Source organism: Salmo trutta, chromosome 19, assembly GCF_901001165.1.
Source record: "Salmo trutta chromosome 19, fSalTru1.1, whole genome shotgun sequence".
NCBI classification, from domain to species: domain Eukaryota; kingdom Metazoa; phylum Chordata; class Actinopteri; order Salmoniformes; family Salmonidae; genus Salmo; species Salmo trutta.
In genome coordinates this window covers 51,076,830-51,102,716 of record NC_042975.1, presented here as the reverse complement: position 1 = coordinate 51,102,716, position 25,887 = coordinate 51,076,830, and the positions used below count along the sequence as shown (strand labels likewise).

General features: G+C 41.9%; 1 protein-coding gene across 12 annotated transcripts; it reads right to left on the bottom strand.

Annotated features, from left to right (window-relative positions):
- Positions 1 to 3,475: 3,475 nt before the first annotated feature.
- Positions 3,476 to 25,545, bottom strand: usf1l (upstream transcription factor 1, like). Of its 12 annotated transcripts, none has more exons than XM_029701670.1 (11): positions 25,485 to 25,545; positions 24,814 to 24,884; positions 24,666 to 24,715; positions 22,681 to 22,826; positions 22,412 to 22,525; positions 22,042 to 22,183; positions 21,760 to 21,814; positions 21,378 to 21,436; positions 21,164 to 21,270; positions 4,754 to 4,882; positions 3,476 to 4,422 (listed from the first exon to the last, which is right to left on the bottom strand). In XM_029701670.1, exons 2-11 carry the CDS (start codon positions 24,819 to 24,821, stop codon positions 4,333 to 4,335), a joined length of 900 nt encoding a protein of 299 aa, XP_029557530.1. In that variant the 5' UTR covers positions 24,822 to 24,884; positions 25,485 to 25,545; the 3' UTR covers positions 3,476 to 4,332. The 12 variants fall into 12 exon arrangements, with proteins under 12 accessions (XP_029557530.1, XP_029557533.1, XP_029557534.1 ...); XM_029701673.1 differs by lacking the exon at positions 25,485 to 25,545 and adding an exon at positions 25,351 to 25,466 and having other exon boundaries at positions 22,711 to 22,826; XM_029701674.1 differs by lacking the exon at positions 25,485 to 25,545 and adding an exon at positions 25,351 to 25,466 and having other exon boundaries at positions 21,176 to 21,270; positions 22,711 to 22,826.
- Between the last annotated feature and the right edge of the window lie 342 nt (positions 25,546 to 25,887).

The following is a 25,887-nucleotide window of genomic DNA, read 5'->3' as shown; positions in this document are numbered from 1 at the left end:
GACACACAGTGCTTTCTCCAGCTCAACTGTACACTCTCTCTGACTATGCCCTCCTGCACATTTCTCACATCGTGGGATCTCCCTTCTACACACTGTTGCAACATGTCCGAATCCTTGGCACCTAAAGCACCAAAGCGGGTTTGTAACATAGGCCCTCACAGAATAGCAAATAAAACTTAACCCAAAGATTATGGATATACTGACAAGATACATGTCTCTCCGCCCTAACAATGGGAGTCATTGTCCACAAAGCCGCACAGTGGGCTGTCTAGCTCCCGCCTATCCTTTCTTTGGATTGGAGGATAGATCTCATTATTGTAATCCTTTTTAAAATATTGACAACAACTGCCTGTATTCAATGGAGAGAGATACTATACTACTAACCTCATCCCATGAATATGCATAACCATCTCGAGACAACTCTGATATAAAGTGTTTTTTCTCAAAGTTGCAGGGATGTCACGTGTCCTACTTATATCAGTACACTCATAACAATTTAAGCATAACGAAACTTCTATTCGATCAAACAAACCTCACGTAGCAAATAAGTAATTCATTTTTTGTTGTTGACCAAATTCGCCACCCTCTCATTGGCCTCCATACAAACACTACTTGCTTGGGGGGCAAAATAGCGGAAAAAACGCCGCCTGCTGGATTTTCAGCCGATTTTGGACTATTTCTTCCTCTCTGCCTGACCTGACCTTATCAGGAATAAACTCTGTCAAAGCTCAACAAGACAGACAGGGTATTATCAGTCTCGCCATTGCCACTGGGTCTACGTCTCACCAAACGACAAGCGTCACAAACAATGTGACGTATGTCCATGAGGTGGTTTGATTAATCCCGCCCGGGCGCCCGTGTAGACTTGTTTAGCATTGCCTGAAAGTTGATTGCATTCGATGTTGAACTGGGCCGCCTCCCGGTCGTGAGCCAGGTGCCCCGTTCAAAGCCCACGGCGAAGTCTGCTCAAAACAAAAGTGACGCAATTAAGCAAATGTAGTAATCACTAGGATTCTGTTTTCCATGCAAAAGGGATTGTTTTTGATAAAAACGCTTTATCTGCCTTCCCAATGAAAACGAATTAGACAATTCTAACATTGATTTTATGAAAAATAGATGTATGTTTCTGGACGATGCATCATGCTGCTTTGTTGACAAAATGACCGAGTGGTGCAGATTACTGTTCGGTTTGAGAAGGGCGTGCCTCCCTCCCTCCCTGCTTTCGACCAATGATGTGACATCATGCCCGGTGGCCCGCTGGTCAGCATAATCAAATCCGCCCAGCATAAAGCCGGCTATTGGTCTATTTGAATAAGCAGTTGAACTTGTTTAGAGTATTTACAGTATATTCTTTATACTGACATACAGTCTTTGAAGTATAGCCTATGTGGTATAAAAAAAAATAAACAAAGTGTTGAATTGTGCAATAATTTAATTGTGTTTTTGTTCTACCTTATGTTATTTTTAGTATTACATATATTGGTTACTGCATTGTTGGGTTTAAAGCTAGCAAGAAAGCCATTTCACTGTACTTGTGCACATGACATTAAAAGTTGAAAATTACAATCATTGGTGTCTACGCAATCAGCCCAGTCGGTAATTCACTTGTGTCCCCATGTCAACAGTTCATAAACCATCCTCCTATCAGGCTGCAAAGGGGTCGGTTTCCTGAACTCAATGTAATGAAAAGGTCCCGCAGTCGAGCAGTGAATTTCAAACACAGATTCAACCACAAAGACCAGGGATGTTTTCCAATGACTCGCAAAGAAGGGCACCTATTGGTAGAAAAAAGCAGACATTGAATATCCCTTTGAGCATGGTGAAGTAATGAATTACACCGAGTCACTACAAAGATACAGGCATCCTTCCTAAATCAGTTGCCGGAGAAGAAGGAAACCGCTCAGGGATTTCACCATGAGGCCAATGGTGACTTTAAAACAGTTACAGAGTTTAATGGCTGTGATAGGAGAAAACTGAGTTTAGAGATTGAGTGTTTTAATACTCACATATACAGGGTTGCAGGTGTGATTAAAGGGTACAGTGAAAATCTTAGGCTTTGAGCTACGACATGCACGACTAAGTGAAATAAAGTAATGAAAATTGTAAAAAAAAAAAGAAAAAAAAAAGGTAACGTTCATAGGGGGAGTAGCCGGGGGGTGTTGAAGTCACTGTCATGCCTTCTTCACCATGGTGTCCATGTAGTTATACTATTTCAGCTTCTCTGAGATGTGTACGCCAAGGAATATGAATATGCTGACCGTCTCCACGGCGTCCCCGTTGATGAGGATGGGGGGCGTGTCCAGCCTGGTTCCTCCTGAAGTCCACAATCATCTCCTTTGTTTTTCTAACGTTGAGGGAGAGGTTGTTTACCTGGCACCACGCCGTCCGAGTTCCTACCTCCTAACTGTATGCTGTCTCGTCCTTGTCGGTAATCAGGCCTGCTACTGTTGTGTTGTCAGAGAACTTGATGATGGAGTTTGAAATGTGAGGTCACGCAGTTGTGGGTATAAAGGGAATACAGGAGGGAACTGAGGATGCACCGTTGTGGGTAATGTTTCCTACATTCACCACCTGGGGGCGGCCCGTCAGGAAGTCCAGAACCCAGTTGCATAGGGAGGAGTTCAGACCCAGGGCGGTGAGTTTTATAATGAGCTTATTATAGGGCACTATGGCGAACCTTGGGGCTAGTAAATATCCTACTGCAAATTTGTTTTGAGTACCTTCCTTGTATTTATATTTCTGCTAAATGTATTCTATTTTATTCCATTGAGCTTTTAAAAATATATTTTTTTACTTACTCTGGTGGTTTGTTTGCATAGCAGGTTAGGAGAATTAACGTGGCATGTTAGGATAATTAACATAGCAGGTTAGGAGAACTAACGTAACAGGTTAGGAGAATGAGGTTAATAAGGTTAGGAAAAGGGTTAGGCTTAGCTGAAATTCTATAATTGTCAACCGTAATCCCCGACGCGACAACTAGATGGAGCTATACTGGTAGCCACAACCATACAAACCATCAGTCTGGACAAACCGTCAGTATCATAACACCTGCAAGTATTTCATTGTACTGTGTACCATGTGTATTTTGCATATGACAAATAAACTTGACTGACTTGAAAGTAATAAGGGTGGCAGGTAGCCTAACAGTTTTGGGTCAGTAACCGAAATGTCACTAGTTTGAATCCCAGAGCTGATAAGGTGACAAATCCGTCCATGTACCCTTGAGAGCAAGGAATTTAACCCTAATTGCTCCATGGTTGGCGTTGATAATGGCAAACTCTGGCTGTGAACCCACTCTCAGCGTGAGATGGGATATGCAAAAAAAAAACATTTCCAATTCACAAGTGTATAATACACACTTGTAAATGTGTGAAATAGGACAAATATAAGCACACCCACATTATTATAAGTCTCACTCAATCAGCATAGCTGAATTCAAGGTACATTGTCCACTCATGATAGTGACATAAGTTGATTTCATTTTCAGTGTCTGTAAATAAACAAGATGTTTCTTTCAGACAAATTTAATAGAAATTACAACAAATCAACCTATAACACAAAATAATATTAGAGGCTGAAGGTGGTATTAACGTCAGAAATAGGTTAGTCCAAATTTTGGAAAACTAAAAATACACAAAGAACCATCAAATTCATTATTTGCTCAGTGACTGATACAAACTGATGTAAAACACCAGTGTCAGTCAGCTGGTAGTGAAACAGTCAACCAACAGACATGGTGTTTGGTTCAGTCTAGCATTTAAATAAGCCTTTTCATAAAATATTTTATTTCAAACATAAAAGGCATCACATTTTTTCTTTCAAATAATGTGTGGCAAGAGCGTACAAATACCCATATATGGGCAAGTTGTTTGAGGGATCACAAAATACATTTTATTTCAAAGGTGATGAAGAACACAGACATGAGTATTATGCTGTGTAGCTTAAGTGTTTTTCTAGGTAGGATGAATGTCCATGATCATAGGGAGTCCATAAAATTGTCAAGGAAGAAAAATACATCACGGAGTAGATCCCAAAAAAGTGCCGTCCAGATTTGTTGGAAGCAACCCTCTGCATACAACCGCCTCCACTGACCAATGTTGTCGTATTCCAACAGTTGCCCACAACATCCTAGACCAAGTTCGAATGCTTTCCAAATACATCCTTCCTAGATGAAATTACAGATATAAGATGACTGGGTTGGTGTCATTGGGACCCTACGTTTCACCTCTCCAATCACATATAGATCAGTTACTACCTCAAGTGAGGAAAGGAGGGTGTATTTTCTGACAATTCAAACAGAGCCCTCGTACAGGCACCTTTGTCACTTATCCCTCACTGTGGATCTACACCTGCTGCTCCTACAATGCCGTTCTGTCTCAGCTGGCTTCTCATCATCTGGTTCTTGGTTTTCCAATCATCAACCTGTGAGTGGGAAAAGGGAATATGTTAATGTGGTATGATTGTGAGTTGTCATAATAACCCACATCGCCAGCTCTTGACTAACACCGCTCACTACTACTAAGATTCATGTAATGCATCATCGAGGTTTCTTTGGCTACGTATAGATCTTTAGCATGTTTGAGAGGATCAGTCTGACCAAGGTGCTGCGGATGAATCACTGGTCTACAGTTCCCCTGCAACTAGTTGTTATGTGGTCAAGGTTAGAAAATCTGTGCAGCACATTGCTCAGACAGAACCCCTTGAACATGGTGATTGTGTGTTTGAGTGGGAACAATCTGAGCTGCTGCAGTACCTCTTGTCTGAGCAACTGGTTGTCCATGCGTAGTCTCTCCAGATTCTCCAGGTCCTCCCCCAGTCTGGCGTTGCTCTGACGCAGCTCCTGGATGTAGTCACAAGCCTTGGACAGGATCCCTCCTTTACTCTGTAGGGAACAGACAGGACAGGACACCACACTGGTCACAGCACTGGCATCATGCCTTGATATATACAATGAACAAAATTATTAAACACAACATGTAATAGGCTGTTTCATAGGCTGAAACAAAAAAATAACCCAGAAATGTTATATACGCACAAGAAAAAGGTTATTTCTCTCAAATTTTGTGCACAAATTTGTTTACATCTCTGTTAGTGAGCATTTCTCCTTTGCCAAGATAATACAGCCACCAGACAGGTGTGGCATATCAAGAAGCTGATTAAACTGCATTATCATTACACAGGTGCACCTTGTGCTGGGGACAAAAGGCAACTATAAAATGTGCAGTTTTGTCACACAACATAATGTCACAAGTTGAGGGAGCGTACAATTGGCATGCTGACTGCAGGAATACCCACCAGCGATGTTGCCAGAGAATTTAATGTTAATTTATTTACCATGCTTAGCTGCCTCCAACGTCATTTTAGAGAATTTTGCAGTACGTCCAGCCAGCCTCACAACCGCAGACCACGTGTATGCCGTACGTTGTGAACAGAGTGCCCCATTGTGGCGGTAGGGTTATGGTTTGGACCCGCATAAGCTACAGACAACGAACACAATTGCATTTTATCGATGGCAATTTGAATGCACAGAACTACCGTGATGAGATCCTGAGGCCCATTCCTTTTAAGGTATCTGTAACCAACAGATGCAAATCTGTAGTTCCAGTCATGTGAAATCCATAGATTAGGGTCTAATGAATTTATTTTAATTGACTGATTTCCTCATATGAACTGTAACTCAGTAAAATCTTATAAATTGTTGCATGTTGTTTATATTTTTGTTCAGTATAATAATAATGCCATTTAGCAGACACTTTTATCCAAAGCGATTTACATAGCTTGCTACGGACCACCACCAATCTCCTTTAGTTTTCGAGATTATAAATCTCTGAGGGAGGAGCTAACCTTTACATATTGTGTATATTTAATTATTCTGAACACAAGGTCAGTTCTTGCAAATGTTCTCAAAATACTTACTTTTATGTTCGCTAGCTGGACAGGCAAACACCGCTGGTACTAAACTTGTGTAGCATCTCTGCTGATCACGTCTGCCAATCACGTTATCCTTATCTAAGGTAGTAGACACCTAGTGATCTTGAGAGCTCCGTCCGACAAACTCCTCAAGCAAAGTCTTATTATTTATTTGTAATCTAACTATTTAGTTATAGAAACGTGATACCATCAACGCAAGCTGTAAAATGACTCCCAACTTAGAACACAGCAAGTAATGTAGCTAGCTTGCTAGTTACAACAAATATATATGTTGCTTGCTAGCAGGAGCAGAAAGTTTTATCACTAGATAGCATGTCAAATCAAAATCAAATCAAGTTTTATTTGTCACATGCGCCAAATACAACCTTACCGTGATATGCTTACTTATGCTTACTTACGAGCCCTTAACCAACAATGCAGCGTTTTTAAAAAGTACAAAAAAAATTGCTAAATAAATAACTATGAAAAAACTATGAAAAATAGTAACAAAATAACAATAACGAGGCTATATAGAAGGGGTACCGAGTCAATGTCCAGGGGTATGGGTTAATTGAGGTAAGAGTGTTTTAGCTATCAGTTTATTACAAGTAATTTGACTACAAACATCTATAGGACAAGTAGTGTAAATCTAAGTCATCAATGCAGGACCCACTAATTTATTTCATACTGACAAATAAGAAATCCCACATTATCTCTGTCAATAGTTGGAGTAAGATTATTGCCTCAGACTGTCAGGATGTTCATTTTCTAGCTCACAAACTACATTCCCTTGCTGTGATGATTTATTTGATGAATTCTTGTCTCTCACATGATCTATTATGCCCTCCTATGTCCTAGTCCCATAGATCAACCAAGTGCTATTCACCAAGCATAGGCCGTTTCACTCCTACTGCAGTTTGAACTAGACCTGGCGTCACTATTTAGACATTGGGACCCCATATGAATACGCATTTGCCTGTTGTCTTTTCTTTGTGGGTTTTGTCTTGCACAGTCTACTGCATTTTAGAGTTTGAGAACACCAACCAACTACAGATACATTCTTGTTTGAACATTTTTATTCATTATCTCTCACTAGGGGCCTGGGCACACAAATGCTCCTAGCGAGAAGGGTGAATACTGAAGCATACGTTGATGACAGTTCTAGTCTCCATCAGAGGCCCAGGCTTTTGACATAGACGGTAAAACTCTCATTTATGGACTGAAACATTGTAAGATTATGCCCTCCTCGGCACTTGATATACATTGATTGGTAGGTTACACTATATTTAGATACTTCAAATACTGCCCGAGACACCTTTGCCATTTGTCTTAGTTCTCAATAAATGGTGAAACACTATTTGTGATGGTGTTCTTTGTTCGAATAGACAGTTTGAATGTACAGTATATGCATGAAACGTACATTGTGGAAAACGTCTCACACTCAGTCATAGTTAGTAGAATAATGAAAGGATTGGCAAGACTTTGGCACCGTCAATGTTTAGAAGTTTAGTAGGAAAGTTAATAATTTAAACCACCTAAATATACTTGTATTCACTGAACATTTATTTCCCAACTGCTTTTTCTATAATCCTACAGGCTCTTTGTCATTTCCATACCTTATATTCCAATGCATCCAACACTGGGCAGCTGCTATTTGAGAACTCATCTGGTTTAGAAATCAATCTTTGGTAATCTTATTGCAGAGCACATTGTACAATTGTTTTTATTGAATATTGTTTTGCAAGGTATGCTATATGTGTAGGCTATGCCATATGTATTGGCTCATATGCATATGAAGCTGATTTTAAACCTCTATTCTAGCAAACATTACATATTTTTATCTACATGCTTTTATTTGGGTTTCTATGCAAAGATAAGATGGCGCAGACAGACATGGCAGCTCTGCTTCTAGCTCCGAAGCAACTTCACAGTATTTTTTTGTTGTTGTGTTATTTCTTACAATATTAGCTCAGAAGGTTTTTTGTGTTATTACATATAGCTGGAAAGAACTTTTGGACATCAGTCAAACACACCAGCATTACGACCAGAAATACGACTCCCGAATTGTATCCTTTGTTTGTACCCGACAGGGCAATTGAACTTATCCCAGAGGCTGCTCCAAGACGCCGCCGGCGGAGAAGATGTATTCAGAGTGGACTTCCAGTTCGACTCAGGAGGCAGGCACACCATCCACCACCTCTAAGTATATTATTCGCTAATGTTCAGTCTCTGGACAATAAAGTAGACGAGCTCATAGCGAGGGACTGTAAACATACTATTTCACGGAATCATGGCTCTCTCTGGATATACTTTCCCCGTCCATACAGCCAGTTGGGTCCTCAGTACATCGCGCAGATAGGAATAAAGAACTCTCCGGGAAGAAGCAAGGCAGTGGTGTATATTTCATGATTAACTACTCATGGTGCGACTGTGATAACATACAGAAACTCAAGTCCTTTTGTTCACCCGACCTAGAATACCTCACAATCAAATGCCGACCGTATTACTTCCCAAGAGAATTCTCTTCGGTTATAGTCACAGCTGTGTATATTCCCCCTTAAGCCGATACCACGATGGCCCTCAAAGAACTACACTTGACATTGTGCAAACTGTAAACCACATATCCTGAGGCTGCATTTATTCTATCTGGGGATTTTAACAAAGCAAATTTGAGGAAAACACAACCGAAGTTCTATCAACACATTGACTGTAATACTCGTGCTGGAAAACCGCTCAACCACTGCTACTCCCCCTTCAGGCACACCTACAAGGCCCTCCCCCGCCCTCTCTTCGGCAAATCAGATCACAACTCCATTTTGCTCCCTCCTTCCTATAGCCAGAAACTCCAACAGGAAGCGCCCGTGCTAAGGTCTATTCAACGCTGGTCTGACCAATCGGAAGCCATGCTTCAAGAATCTTTTGATCACGCGGACTGCAATATGTTCCGGGTAGCCTCTGAGAATAACATTGACGTATACATGGACACAGGTTCATCAAGAAGTGTATAGGGGATAATGTTCCCAATGTGACTCCTAAAACCTACCCAAATCAGAAACCGTGGATAGATGTCAGCAATTGTGGAAAACTGAAAGCGCAAACCACCGCATTTAACCATGGCAAGGTGACTGGGAATAAGGTCGAACAGGCAATCGAACAGGCAAAACATCAGTACAGAGACAAAGTTGGGTCGCAATTCAACGGCTCTGACACGAGATGTACAGTGGTCCTTCCTTTAAAAGTTGCATTGTACTGCAGCACACCTTGCGGGCTACCGCAGAATTCTATGGCACATTACAAGTGTCAGCCATTGTTGCCATTGATGCTAGTTAGTGCTAGTTTGAGCACCAGAGGGCATCTGAGAAGCATTTGACTTTTTTAAATATTGGCTGTACTAGAGAATTTAAAACCTTTTTTGTAAGAACATAGTATATGGGATTGATTTTAAGAAATGTAGCTTAATTAATTTGATTAATATTATGGTGCTTCTATTTGAAGAAAAACGAAACTCTGTACAATGTGACTGATCAGGAGTAGGCTACTAAGAGCAAAATAATCCTAACATTTCCACAACCTAACTATAGGCTAACCAATACCCAAATGGAGATTCAGTGAAAATAAAAATCTCATTGATTTATCAAGACCAGTCCCCATGCTTGTCTCAGAGCAGCGCGAAACGGTGCTGAAATAGTTGACCACACACGGGTAGGCTATTGCTTCAAATCCTATTGCTTCTATCTTCAATATGCTTTAAATGCCACCATGTCACACATAATTGAACACACACCATTATTCAAAGTCTGAGTAGGGTAACAGGAGGTGATCTGCACTGCATATTAAACTGACATTCTTATTGCTATATTCCACACGTTACTGTATCTGTTTCGATCCTCTTTCTTTCTTTCTCTCTCTCACACACTAACTTCAAATCAGGTAAAATTATATTGGTCAAATACACATGGTTAGCAGATGTTATTGCGAGTGTAGTGAACTGCTTATGCTTCTAGATCCGACAGTGCAGCAGTATCTAACAGGTAATATCGAACAATTCCCCAACAAAACCTAATACACACATTCTAGTAAAGGAATGGGATAAGAATATATAAGTATAAAATATATGGATAAGCAGTGACAGAGCAGGTAAAATGCAATAGATAGTAAAGAATAGATAGTGAAGTATACAGTATATAGATATGAGATGAGTAATGCAAGATATGTAATAATTCTTAAAGTAGCATTATTAAAGTGACTAGTGTTCCATTTATTAAAGTAGCCAATGATATCAAGTCTGTAGGTGGGCAGCCGCCTCTCTGTGCTAGTGGTGGCTGTTTAACAATCTGATGGCCTTGAGATAGAAGCTGTTTTTCAATCTCTCCGCACAGGGCGGGGTCAAGGCTCAGCTTGGAGTGTACTATGGTGTTGAATGCTGAGCTGTAGTCAATGAACAGCATTCTTACATAGGTATATTGTCCAGATGGGATAGGGCAGTGTGCAGTGTGATGGCGATTGCATCGTCTGTGGACCTATTGTGGCGGTAAGAAAATTGGAGTGGGTCTAGGGTGACAGGTAGGGTGGAGGTGATATGATCCTTGACTAGTCTCACAAAGCACTTCATGATGACAGAAGCGATAGGGGCGATAGTAATTTAGTTCAGTTACCTTAGCTTTCTTGGGAACAAGAACAAGGGTGGCCATCTTGAAGCATGCGGGGACAGCAGACTAGGATAGGGATTGACTGAATATATCCGTAAACACACCAGCCAGCTGGTCTGCGCATTCTGGGCCGACATCCCATGACTATCGCCCCGTTGCGAGGGTTAAGATGTTTAAATGTTTTACTCACGTCGGCCACAGAGGAGAACCCACAGTCTTTGGTAGCGGGCTGCGTAGGTGGCACTGTATTGTCCTCAAAGATTTTTTACAATTTGTCTGGGAGCAAGACATCGATGTCCACAACAGGGTTGGTTTTCTTTTTGTAATCATTGATTCTCTGTAGACCCTGCCACATACGTCTCGTGTTTGAGCCGTTGAATTGCGACTCCACTTTGTCTCTATACTGACGCTTTGCTTGTTTGATTGCCTTACGGATGGAATAACTACACTGTTTGTATTCGGCCATGTTTCCAGTCGCCTTGCCATGGTTAAATGCGGGGGTACGTGCTTTCAGTTTTGCGCGAATGCTGCAAAAGTTTCTGGTTAGGGAAGGTTTTAATAGTCACAGTAGGTACAACATTTCCTATACACTTCCCTATAAACTCGCTCACCGAGTCAGCATATACGTCAATGTTGTTCTTTGAGGCTACCCGGAACATATCCCAGTCAACGTGGTCGAAGCAATCTTGAAGCGTGGAATCTGATTGGTCAGACCAGCGTTGGATAAACCTAAGCATGGGCGCTTCTTGTTTTAGTTTCTGCCTATAGGAGGGGAGCAACAAGATGGAGTCATGGTCGGATTTGCCAAAAGGAGGGCGGGGGAGGGCCTTGTATGCATTACGGAAATTAGAGTAGCAATAGTCGAGCGTGTTAGTCGCTCATGTACTGCAATTGATATGCCGATAGAATTTAGGTAGCCTTGTTCTCAATTAGCTTTGTTAAAATCCCCAGCTACAATAAATGCAGCCTCAGGATATATGGTTTCCAGTTTGCATAAAGTCCAGTGAAGTTCCTTGATGGCCGTTTTGGTATCCGCTTGCGGGGGGATATATACATGGTTGTGACGATAACCGAGGAGATCTCTTGGTATCTCTTGTGATAGTAATCTGTTATCCTATGATGATTATTATTATTAACCCTGCATTATAATTATATAAAAACAGCTGGAGGCATTTTGTTTTTCACAAGCGTAGCAGGCTGTGAATTCTGCAAAAAAGCCAACCAAACCAAGAAAGACATGTCGTTGGTTGCCGTGGTGAATAATCCAATAATAATTGGTAAAATACATAAAAGGAAACAAAGAGTTTACCGGAATCTCTAAATGAAAATACTGGAAGATCAACAAAATGTCCTTGTACAGTATAGATCTAATTAAATGTAAAGGATTCTACATTAATATCTAAGGGGCTTTTATACAATTATATTGCAGTGTTAATAATACATTTATATATTTGTAGAGGTTGATGCATTTTTTTATTGGGGCAAAACTGGTTTTAGAGTACTTAAAACAATGCATTTGGTGGACTCGGTAAGATGGACTGATGGTTGAAGATGATGAGCGATCGGCAAAGGCAATTAACATCACTCTAATCACAGTCAGAAGACTGTGATTAGAGTGAAGAAAACTTGAGTGGACTTATGGAAAGGCTCTGTAAAACATCTTATATACACTGCTCAAAAAAATAAAGGGAACACTTAAACAACACAATGTAACTCCAAGTCAATCACACTTCTGTGAAATCAAACTGTCCACATAGGAAGCAACACTGATTGACAATAAATTTCACATGCTGTTGTGCAAATGGAATAGACAACAGGTGGAAATTATAGGCAATTAGCAAGACACCCCCAATAAAGGAGTGGTTCTGCAGGTGAAGACCACAGACAACTTCTCAGTTCCTATGCTTCCTGGCTGATGTTTTGGTCACTTTTGAATGCTGGCGGTGCTTTCACTCTAGTGGTAGCATGAGACGGAGTCTACAACCCACACAAGTGGCTCAGGTAGTGCAGCTCATCCAGGATGGCACATCAATGCGAGCTGTGGCAAGAAGGTTTGCTGTGTCTGTCAGCGTAGTGTCCAGAGCATGGAGGCGCTACCAGGAGACAGGCCAGTACATCAGGAGACGTGGAGGAGGCCGTAGGAGGGCAACAACCCAGCAGCAGGACCGCTACCTCCGCCTTTGTGCAAGGAGGAGCAGGAGAAGCACTGCCAGAGCCCTGCAAAATGACCTCCAGCAGACCACAAATGTGCATGTGTCTGCTCAAACGGTCAGAAACAGACTCCATGAGGGTGGTATGAGGGCCCGACGTCCACAGGTGGGGGTTGTGCTTACAGCCCAACACTGTGCAGGACGTTTGGCATTTGCCAGAGAACACCAAGATTGGCAAATTCGCCACTGGCGCCCTGTGCTCTTCACAGATGAAAGCAGGTTCACACTGAGCACGTGACAGACGTGACAGAGTCTGGAGACGCCGTGGAGAAAGTTCTGCTGCCTGCAACATCCTCCAGCATGACCGGTTTGGCGGTGGGTCAGTCATGGTGTAGGGTGGCATTTCTTTGGGGGGCCGCACAGCCCTCCATGTGCTCACCAGAGGTAGCCTGACTGCCATTAGGTACCAAGATGAGATCCTCAGACCCCTTGTGAGACCATATGCTGGTGCGGTTGGCCCTGGGTTCCTCCTAAAGCAAGACAATGCTAGACCTCATGTGGCTGGAGTGTGTCAGCAGTTCCTGCAAGGGGAAGGCATTGATGCTATGGACTGGCCCGCCCGTTCCCCAGACCTGAATCCAATTGAGCACATCTGGGAAATCATGTCTCGCTCCATCCACCAACGCCACGTTGCACCACAGAATGTCCAGGAGTTGGCGGATGCTTTAGTCCAGGTCTGGGAGGAGATCCCTCAGGAGACCATCCGCCACCTCATCAGGAGCATGCCCAGGCGTTGTAGGGAGGTCACACAAGTACGTGGAGGCCACACACACTACTGAGCCTCATTTTGACTTGTTTTAAGGACATTACATCAAAGTTGGATCAGCCTGTAGTGTGGTTTCCCACTTTAATTTTGAGTGTGACTCCAAATCCAGACCTCCATGGGTTGATAAATTGGATTTCCATTGATTATTTTTGTGTGATTTTGTTGTCAGCACATTCAACTATGTAAAGAAAAAAGTATTTAATAAGATTATTTCTTTCATTTAGATCTAGGATGTGTTGTTTAAGTGTTCCCTTTATTTTTTTGAGCAGTATATATATATATAATATATATATTTTTTTTCAGAACATTAACCATGTGTGTTCTCGATATCTACTGTTCTGTATTTTCGACCCAATGATTAGTCTGACAAACAAAGAACTTTGCGTGCTGCAGGCCCAGGCATGGATCAAAGCTGTCGAGACATTCAATGACATCATCAAGAGATAGGGTCCTCCATATGTCAGAGAGGTGTTTTGGGGACCACATCGTGTCTATTGTCCTGCTAAGAACCCTTGTGAAAAACAAGTGTTTGAAAACATTTTCCCCCCTTCCACTTGCCTCTTCTATTAATTTTGAAAGAGTATTTTTATCATTATTTTATTAACAAAAGCATAAAGATGTTGAAGAAATACGTTACCATATATGCTTTATCCAACATTTTGCGGTTGCATGAGGTTTGGACTTTAGAGACATTTAGCCGAGCTATCTTTTTGTAAAGGTTGAAGAGTCTATAGTCCTGCTAATAGCCCATCATCACTTTGATCATGCTATAACATACTGTAGCACCATGACCAGGATCTCTATTCATTTAAGTGAGCAGATTAGGGCTTTCAGGAGGAACGGAAAATTACATGTCAATTCATAAACCATGTGCCATGGAATCGGTACATCGAAAATCTTTTCCCAACTATTTAGCTAAGTGATGAATCTCATTGATTTATCAAGACCAGTCCCCATGCTGGTCTCAGAGCAGCGCAAAACGGCACTGAAATAGTTGACCACATGCAGGTAGGCTATTGCTTCAAATCCTATTAGAACAATTGGATGACTTTGGGTGATCCAGTAAGCAACAATTTGCTTACCTTCATTAGCCTACTTTATTCCAATATTTATGTAATTCAGTGATATTTATTCCCATAGTAATTCATTATGGATCCATAACAAAATAAACATTAGCATTTTGAAAGAGTATTTTTATAATTATTTATTAACGAAAGCATTAAGATGTTGATGAAGTAATACTGTACAGTATATGCTTTATCCGACATTTTGCAGTTGCATGAGGTCACCCACACACACTATAAACATTTGGATAATTAAGCATTTAAAGCATTTTGAAAATAGAAGCCACCTGTATATGTTTATTAGGCTACTGTGCAGTTTGACAAGAAAACATATCCTACAGTACATAGTAAACATAGTAAAGTGCCTAATTCCTTACATAAGGGAGAGCAGGCCATGTCCAGACTTTCTCGGTGACCTCAAGTACTCATTAAATCTGTCTTTAATGCTTTTTCGGGTTGCATCAGTCATGGACAGAAACTTCTGAGACAGTATTAATGATGAACACCTGGAGGTTCACTGGTAAGCTACATTTGCCTCAGGATCCATCCCAGTTGGTATTCTGTGGAATAATGCATTTTCTCAGTGCAGCCCGTTGTCTAGCCCTTTGGTTGTCGGCATGGTTGTATGCTCTGCAAAAACACATTCACGTTTTTAGTACACAATTATCGATTTTATTACACGGTATGCCTACACATTGATAGGCTATATACATTATTTTTTGGGAAGATACCAAAATACCTTTAATTTTGGTGATCCTCTCAGCTCCAGCTCATGTTCAAGTCCTCTAGTGGTTATAGTCCTAACCCTGGAACGGGTAGCACCATAGAAAGAAGCTGGCTTGATGAAAACTGCCTATAAGCCGGAAAAGGGCCTGCTCAGACCAAAACACACTGCCGCCCAGGTTTGCAATGCAAATGAGGGCATAAACTGGGTCAAGATGCCAGCAGAGTAAGTAGACTTTTACAGTGGGGGAAAAAGTATTTGATCCCCTGCTGATTTTGTACGTTTGCCCACTTACAAAGAAATGATCAGTCTATAATTTGAATGGTAGGTTTATTTGAACAGTGAGAGACAGAATAACAACAAAAATATCCAGAAAAACGCATGTCAAAAATGTTAGAAAATGATTTGCATTTTAATGAGGGAAATAAGTATTTGACCCCTCTGCAAAACATGACTTAGTACTTGGTGGAAAAACCCTTGTTGGCAATCACAGAGGTCAGACGTTTCTTGTAGTTGGCCACCAGGTTTGCACACATCTCAGGAGGGATTTTGTCCCACTCCTCTTTGCAGATCTTCTCCAAGTCATTATGGTTTCGAGGCTGACGTTTGGCAACTCGAACCTTCAGCTCCCTCCACAGATTTTCTATGGGATTAAGGTCTGGAGACTGGCTAGGTCACTCCAGGACCTTAATGTGCTTCTTCTTGAGCCACTCCTTTGTTGCCTTGGCCGTGTGTTTTGGGTCATTGTCATGCTGGAATGCCCATCCACGACCCATTTTTAATGCCCTGGCTGAGGGAAGGAGGTTCTCACCCAAGATTTGACGGTACATGGCCCCGTCCATCGTCCCGTTGATGCGGTGAAGTTGTCCTGTCCCCTTAGCAGAAAAACACCGCCAAAGCATAATGTTTCCACCTCCATGTTTGACGGTGGAGATGTTGTTCTTGGGGTCATAGGCAGCATTCCTCCTCCTCCAAACACAGCGAGTTGAGTTGATGCCAAAGAGCTCCATTTTGGTCTCATCTGACCACAACACTTTCACCAGTTGTTCTCTGAGTCATTCAGATGTTCATTGTCAAACTTCAGACGGGCATATATATGTATTCTTGAGCAGGGGGACCTTGGGGGCGCTGCAGGATTTCAGTCCTTCACGGCATAGTGTGTTACCAATTGTTTTCTTGGTGACTATGGTCCCAGCTGCCTTGAGATCATTGACAAGATCCTCCCGTGTAGTTCTGGGCTGATTCCTCACCGTTCTCATGATCATTGCAACTCCACGAGGTGAGATCTTGCATGGAGCCCCAGGCCGAGGAATATTGACAGTTCTTTTGTGTTTCTTCCATCTGCGAATAATCGCACCAAATGTTGTCACCTTCTCACCAAGCTGCTTGGCGATGGTCTTGTAGCCCATTCCAGCCTTGTGTAGGTCTACAATCTTGTCCCTGACATCCTTGGAGAGCTCTTTGGTCTTGGCCATGGTGTAGAGTTTGGAATCTGATTGATTGATTGCTTCTGTGAACAGGTGTCTTTTTTACAGGTAACAAGCTGCAGTTAGGAGCACTCCCCTTAAGAGTGTGCTCCTAATCTCAGCTCATTACCTGTATAAAAGACACCTGGGAGCCAGAAATCTTTCTGATTGAGAGGGGGTCAAATACTTATTTCCCTCATTAAAATGCAAATCAATTTATAACATTTTTGACATGCGTTTTTCTGGATTTTTTTGTTGTTATTCTGTCTCTCACTGTTCAAATAAACCTACCATTAAAATTATAGACTGATCATTTGTTTGGCAGTGGGCAAACGTACAAAATCAGCAGGGGATCAAATACTTTCCCCCCCCACTATATGTAGTATTTAAAAATAAAAATAAATAAAAAGACCTACAGTATATCTAAAAATATATTTGTTCATCTCTTCATGTAGGTCTCCTGATGTAAACCCGATCAAACTTGTTTGGCATCAACTGAAAACATTCATCAGTAACTCTGCCAAGCCTACAAGCAAAGATGAACTGGTGAAGGCAATCAAGACGCTTTGGCTTGAGAAATTGACAATACAATTCTCCCCCTACCCTCCTCCTTGGCAAGACACTATTGTCCTGCTAATAGCCCATAATGGGTGGATGGATGGATTCTTTTGTATTCCAATGTATTGAATGAATGTATGAATTAGTAATTTACCAATCTCATTCTTGGACTGGAAACATTGTTCCTAGAGTTCAATCTCATTTTCAAGTCCTTGTTAAAAAGAATTCTGATATTTTGGAGATTATTTCGTTTTCAAATAACCGAAAGTAATCTGAATAAAGGGAAAAAGGCCATTCTTGAAAATGGCGTGAGACAATATGCTCTTTAAATTTTGTCTGGCTTGCCATTCCAAATAAAACGTAATATATTTTTTGCTTGTGTAATTTAAACAGGTCGCTCTCTGCCCGATTCTTCGCCAATGCCACCTGACTCTCCGCCAATGACTTGACTCTTCGCCAATGATTAAAAGTTAGAGGATTGGAGGATTCTAAAATTAATATCTAAGGGACATTTTTCATTATGGAAAATCTGGTCTGTGAGAACATCTAATGGGCTTTTATATAATTATTAATAAAGAGATTATTATTAACCCTGCGATTATTATTAACCCCTTATAAGGATGCATTATGAAAGTAAAATGGTAATATTTTTCCTTTCAGAGACTATAATACATGGCATCCAGGTCAGGATAACCAATAATATACACAAAGCACTAACCCTGACTCTTGGTTTTAAGTGTTCATAGGTCTAGGTCTATAAAAGACAGGGTCCTGAAAAAGGGAGGTTTCTTTTTTTGCTGAGTTTATAATCACTTCTATTTTCTATTTTTGACTTCTCGACTATCAGAAAGAATGTTGGTAATTTATTTTGATCCAATGCCATGAATGAGTGAGTCACTCAGTAGGTGCTGAGGCTTTATGACCACGCCATCAACTTGATTATTTAGCAAACATCACTTGCTTTTTATATTTCAGTCAACATATATCTTAAGAATATAATATAACTTTTTTAAAGCTTCCAAAAGCATAATCAGTGCTCTAACTCCCCCTTGCGGTGGTCTGGAGCAATGAAGCAGTGATGCAGGGTAACGTACTAAACCACAAATTACCTCTAAGTCCTGCGGCATAATCTCAAAACTTTAAATTGAGGAACCACTGTATGTGGCAGGGTCTACAGATAATCACTAATTACAAAAGGAAAACCAGCCATGTCGGACACTGACGTCTTGCTCCCGGACAAGCTGAACAGCCTCTTTGCCCGGTTTGAGGATAACACAGTGCCATCAACGCAGCCGACTCCCCGAGGATTGTGGACTCTTATTCTCCATGGCCGACTAGAGTAAGATATTTAAGCGTGTTAACCCTCACAAGGCTGCTGGCCCAGACGGTATCCCTAGCCGCGTCCTCAGAGCATGCGCAGACCAGCTGGTTTGAGTGTTTCCAGACATATTCAATCTCTCCCTATCCCAGTCTGCTGTCCCCACTTGCTTCAAGATGTCCACCATTGTTCCTGTACCCAAGAAAACAAAGGTAACTGAACTAAATGACTATCGCCCCATTGCACTTAGTTCTTTCATCATCAGCTTTGAGAGGTTAGTTAAGGATTATATTACCTCCACCTTACCTGACACCATAGACCCAGTTCGATTTGCATTCCACCCCAATAGATCCACAGACCATGCAATCGCCATCGCACTGCCCTATCCCATCTGGACAAAAGGAATACCTATGTAAGAATGCTGTTCATTGACTATAGCTCAGCATTCAACACCATCTGGGGTCTGAACCCCACCCTGTGCAACTGGGTCCTGGACTTCCTGACGGGCCACCCCCCAGGTAGGAAACAACAGCAACAAATTCAGCTTAGCCCCTAAAACCCTCACAAACTTTTACATATGCACAATTGAGAGCATCCTGTTGGGATGTCCCGCCGCCTGGTACGGCAACTGCACTACTCGGAACCGCAGGGCTCTGCCCAACGCATCACTGGGGCACACTGCCTGCCCTTCAGGACACCCAATGTGCTGCAGGAATGCCAAAAAGATCATCAAGGAGTTCAACCACCCGAGCCACGGCCTGTTCACCCCGCTACCATCCAGAAGGCAAGGTCAGTAGAGGTACAGCAAAGCTGGGACCGAGAGACTGAAAAACAGCTCCTCTCTCAAGGCCATCAGTCTGCTAACACCCAGTTACTCAACCCTGTACCTTAGAGGCTGCTGCCCATATACATAGAATCACTGGTCACTTGGATAATGTTCACATACTGCTTTACTCAGTTCCTATGTATATACTGTATTCTATTCTAAATGTATTTTAGTCAATGCCAGTCCGACATTACTCATCCTAATATTTATATATTTCTTAATTCCATTCTTTTACATGTGTGTATTGTTGTAAATTGTTAAGACACTACTGCACTGCTGGATCTAGGAACACAAGTATTTCTGTACACCCATGATAACATCTACTAAATATGTGTATGTGACCAATAAAATTTGATTTGTGTATACAGTACAAAACAAGTTCTCCATGACAGCCTGACCAGGTGAAAGCTATGATCGCTTATTGATGTCACTTGTTAAATCCACTTCAAAATCAGTGGAGATGAATGGGAGGAGACAGGTTAAAGTATTTTTAACCCGTGATACATTTGAGACATGGATTGTGTATGTGTGTCATTCAAAGGTGAAAGGCCAAGACAACAAATGTAAATGCCTTTGAACGGGGGTATGGTAGTAGGCGCCAGGCACACCGGTTTGTGTCAAGAACTGCAACGCTGCTGTGTTTTTTACGCTCAACAGTTTCCTGTGTGTATCAAGAATTTTTTATTTAACCTTTATTTAACTAGGCAAGTCAGTTAAGAACAGGGTTAACCCGGCAGGGATGTCCTTGTCCCATCGCGCACTAGCGACTCCTGTGGCGGGCCGGGCGCAGTGCACGCTGACACAGTCGCCAGGTGTACGGTGTTTCCTCCGACACATTGGTGCGGCTGGCTTCCGGGTTAAGTGGGCATTGTTTGAAGAAGCAGTGCGGCTTGGTTGGGTTGTGTTTCGGAGGACGCACGGCTCTCAACCTTCGCCTCTCCGAGTCCGGACGGGAGTTGCAGCGATGAGACAAATGGATACCACAAAATTGGGGAGAAAAAAAGGGTAAAAAATTAATAATATTATATGTTACTCTATCCCTTTGAAAACACATTTTATTTGTCTTGTTTCATACGACCTGCCAAAACAAATTAATAAAGGATTTCTTTGTGATGGTGTATATCAATGTATTTATTAAAATAAGACTCCCACCCACATATGCACACCCCTACTCCCACTCCTCACCCGCATGCGTGTGGGAGGTACAAAAGGCTTATGCCGGGAAGAATGTGGTAAAAATGGGCCTGTTTGAAAGGGGGTGTCATAGAAACATTTCAATAAGTTGTACAGGCAACATACTGTGTGAGCGCATTCATCTTAGGTAGCTAGGTGAGAAAACTACATCTGTTTTCTTCTAAAAAGCAGTTATCTGAAAAGTTTTTTTTGAAGGGAGAAGGGGGAATAATCAAGAACGCCAGCATGGTGTGTGCAATGCCAGGGTTGTGCGTTCGATTCCCACGGGGGGGCCAGTACAAAAATATAAAATAAATAAATAAAAAATGCATGAAATGAAATGTATGCATTCACTACTGTAAGTCGCTCTGGATAAGAGCGTCTGCTAAATGACTAAAATGTAAATGTAAGAAAGAAGGACTAGAAAGAGAATCTCAGAAATGCGTCCATGTGAAGACGTATACCAGTTGAATAAAATATGAAGACTTGACTTGAGTACCTGGGAACTCACCTGCCCATTCTTCGTAGCGTCGAGGGTGCAGTCTGGGATGGTTTTGGACAGCTGGACGATCCAGTTGTTTATCTTATCTCTGCGTCGGCGCTCAACTGGGGACAGATTAAAAAGGTTGCTATAAAATGTTTTGAACAAGACTTCACAGATCAACATCCTTGGAACATTTTCAAGGTCACAGTACTGCTGTATTTTCAAGTACCTTCATTGTGTTGGGCTCGTCTCTTGTCATCTCTAGATGTACGAGGAGGCTCTGACTTGCTGTAGAATAGAAAAAAAAGATTCAAAACAGTAGCCCAAATGTACAAGATGTAGACCTATCACCACATTCACCAGGTATCAAATACTATTGGCAATGTCATGTGTTATTTTAATTAGGGTCGTGTTCATTAGATCACGCAACAGAAAACATTTTGTAACATTTTGCAATGGGAAACCAAATGAGCTTTTCTTATTGGACAACCCCAGTTCCCTTGATGAAGGCCTGAAGGCCTAGTCAGTGATGGGTTATGTCATATCATAACCTGGACACAGAGAGGATGCGATGTTGTGTTTTAGATATCTTTGTGGAGGGTGCTATGGACCTCTGGTTTGTTCCGCCCAACACGTCCTGTGGGGACATCATCACATATAGCTGACCTGGAAGACACAGGGCACGATTAAGCAAACAGACAATGTACAGATTGACTGACTATTTCAGCTGGCCCAGATTCACTCCCTCCACCTTGGCCTTGGCCCTAACCCTTCGGTTTTTGCAGATCTGAAGTCTCCTGATTAGGTATAACATGTCTTACAGATATGCCAACATTGAAGGATGGGGCAGGGAGCTAATTGGGACATGTTTGAATGACATCATTTCAACTGACCGGTGGGTGTGCTCTGAGTGAGCAGTGTTTCTGGAGCTTGTACATTCTCAACCATGGTAGCCTGTGTGGCGTCAGTGACAGGGTAGTAGTAGTGAGTCTCTGAGGCTTCCCCCTCCAGTCCCTCAGACTGGGAAAACACCGCCTGACAGACAGACAACACACATGACAGATATTTTAGATAGGAACAGATCCAACTAATAAACTGAATGGACAGCTGGTAGTATGCTTGCATGCACAATAAAGTGTGTGGGGAAAGGAAATGATGGGTGAAACTTTATCAAGAGATGCACTCCAGCCAAAGGGGATGATATATGTGAGACAAAGCAAACTTGTGAATTTTGTGTGTCTCAACACCATCCAAGGGTTGTACCTGTGTGACAGTCTGTGTCGTTGCGGGGAAGCCTGTCACCACGCTAACAGCAGAGGCGCCGTCTGTCTGTCCGTCCACCTGTCCATCAGACACCTGGATCACCCGGTACGTCACCTGAACAGAGAGGGGGAGGGGGGTCAGTAAAGGGATCGCTAGGACAGAATCTGGTCCTTCAACATTACAGATGTGCAAACATCGAAGGTTTAGGGCCAAGGGGAAGGGAGAAAATTGGGACAGACTGTGTGTGTGGCATGCAAAGTCCCTTCTACCTGCCCTGAGGGAGGGTACAACTCCCCTACCGGCAACCCGCCTCCTTCTGTCTTGAACAGGTACTTGATTGGCTGATCAGACGAGAAGGTGGCTGCAGACTGGATGGTGGTGATGGCAGTTGGGTCGTCGGCCGTGGCAACAGCACCTGAGGGCGAGACAGGAGAGTCTACTAGTTTAATTTTAATTTTTTTTTTAATTTAAGTCAGTTAAGAACAAATTCTTATTTACAACGACATCCTACCCTGGTCAAACTCTCCCCTAACCCGGACAACGCTAGGCCAATTGTGTGCCGCCCTAGGGGAAGCCCGATTACGGTCGGTTGTGATACAGCCCGGAACCGAATCCGGGTCTGTAGTGACGTCTCTAGCACTAAGATGCAGTGACTTAGACCGCTGCGCCACTCGGTCCCCCAAAGTAATAAACCAGATCAACCTGACTAACCAGTTTTTACATTAACATTAGCAGGATGTATGAGAGACAACTCGGCAGAACAAGAAGTCTCTTGCTCCAGCACAAGACAAATATTATTACTCAAAGCAACAAAAAAGGAGCCACAGATAGGAACAGACTGCCGTAAAATGGGAACAGATTGAAAGCTAGAATACTCAATTGAGAGTCTATTGGGCAACTCGGTCCTCAAGTTTTTATTTTTGCCCTAGCACTCCACAGCTGATTCATATAATAAACTAATCATCAAGCTTTGATTATTTGAATTAGCTGTGTAGTGTCAGGGCAAAATCCAAAATGTGCACCCCTTGGGGTCCCCAAGATTGAGTTTGGGAAACGATAGGGCCTAGGTCATTTCAGTAAAAAAGACATCACATTGACCATTCAGTGAAGCAATGCAAAGGACGTATATAGTTTACACTAAACAAAAGTATAGAACGCAACACGTAAAGTGTTGGTCCCATGTTTATGATCTGAAATAAAAGATCCCAGAAACATTCCATACACAAAGATGTTTTATCTAAACATCCCTGTTCGTGAGCATTTCTCCTTTGCCAAGATAATCCATCCAGCTGACAGGTGTGGCATATCAAGAAGCTGACTAAACTGCATGATCATTACATAGGTGCTGGAGACAATAAAAGGCCACTAAAACGCGCAGTTTTAATCACACAACACCACAGATGTATCAAGTTGAGGGAGTGTGCAATTGGCATGCTGACTACAGGAATCTCTACCAGAGCGGTTTCCAGAGAATTAAATGTTCATCTCTCTACCATAAGCCGCTTCCGTCGTTTTAAAGAATTTGGCAGTACGTTGAACCGGCCGCACAACTACAGACCACGTGTATGGCATCGTGTGGGCAAGCGGTTTGCTGATGTCAATGTTGTCAGAGTGGCCCATGATGGCAGTGGGGTTATTGTATGGGCAGGCATACCGTAAACTACAGACAATTAAACAAAATTGCATTTCATCTATGGTAATTTGAATGCACAAAAAAAGTTATGAGATCCTGAGGTCCTATTATTTTTGTTTTCAAGGTATTGGTGACCAACAGATAGGGCGGCAGGTAGCCAAGTGGTTAGAGCGTTGGGCCAGTAACCGAAAGGTTGCTGGATCGAATCATGGTAAAAATATTTTGTTCTGCCAGCAGTTTGCCTACCAGGAAACAATGGGCTGTCATTGTAAATACGAATCTGCTCTTAACCGACTTGCCTAGTTAAATAAAAGGTTAAAATAATCTGTATTCTCAGTCATGTGAAATCCATAGATTAGGGCCTAATGCATTTATTTCAAAATACTGGATTTCCTTTTTTATTTAATTAGGCAAGGACGAATTCTTATTTACAATGACGGCCTACCGGGTTAACTGCCTTGTTCAGGGCAACGCTCTAACCACTAAGCTAACATGCCGCCCCGAATTGCAACTCAATAAAATCAATGAAATCGTTGCGTTTATATTTCTGTGCAGTTTATAACAAAAGTAGTTCGTTCTCACCATTAGGATCAATCATAGAATACTCTCTATGGTGCTCACCTTCATCGATTATGGGCACGTCACCGTCGTCATCGGGGCTCTTCTGCTGCCTGTGGTACAGGAGAGGAGGCGGCAACAGTCAGCCAGTAGACAACACAAAACAAAAGGTTGATTGTCCATTAACGAACGCTTTTTCTGCCACACTTACCCCTTCATCTCGGTTTGCTGCTCTATGCCTTTAAAACACAGCAGAGGCGAATCTGTCCGCTACAGTTTAACCTATAACGTTATTTACCAGAATCTGTAAATTAGGGCTATATTAAAAACAATAATGAAAAACATTGGCATGTTTATCTCGCACTGTAAAGCTAACTGGCTTGCCAGCTAATTAAGTACTCGATACAGTCCACAACAATTACGAATTAGCTAGGCACCCCTCGTAAATATAGATATTTAAGCAGTATTAATTGACAAATACAAATGAGTGTGTGTGATTTCAATATGTTCTAGCTACGATACCAACTCAAATTCAATCCGAAACCTCAAACACTGCACGGCAGGACTCGAAAATGGTTAGCTAGCTATCTATCGTTAGCAATGTAAACAAGAAAATGTGCTAGTTAGCTTGCAAACAACCAATCGGCGCTAAAATTCGTTAGAAAAGCAAGGGAGAATCTCCCCAAATCGCGAGCTCATCATACCGACACGTTTAATGCGTATTTAATCAAGTTGATGCCAAACTAACCCGTAAATATTGTAGCGCAGCTAGTCCACCCATCCATAAGACAAAGATTATCTATTATATTGACAAGATAGTCGAGTGACCGCTCTACATGTCCTCAAAGATGGAAGCCCTGTACCGATTTTTTTATAACTAACCCAAGACTGATCACAGCCTGTCGTTTCCAATATAGAGCAGTAATGGCGTCTTTTGTAGGTACTAACTCCGCCATGGTGCGTTGGACATAGCCTATTGGGAAAATGTATTGAGTTTTTGTAAGGGTTTGGGATAAACGCCAAATATAAGGTATGTGGTAAACATAGGTTTAGGATAACTTTTTGTTCTATGTGTTCATCTTTTCAGCAAACATCACTTTTTGTGAATTTTGAAGCATTTATGAAATTTTAAAAAAGCACCAAGGCTAAATCATTTATAAAGTTAATGTTAACTAACTAAATCTCAAACTTTTAAGATCTCCTAAACCTCAGACCTAATTTTTGCCATTTATCCCGAAACCCTATTCTTTCCCCATTCATTTTCCACATAGGAATGGCTGAACAA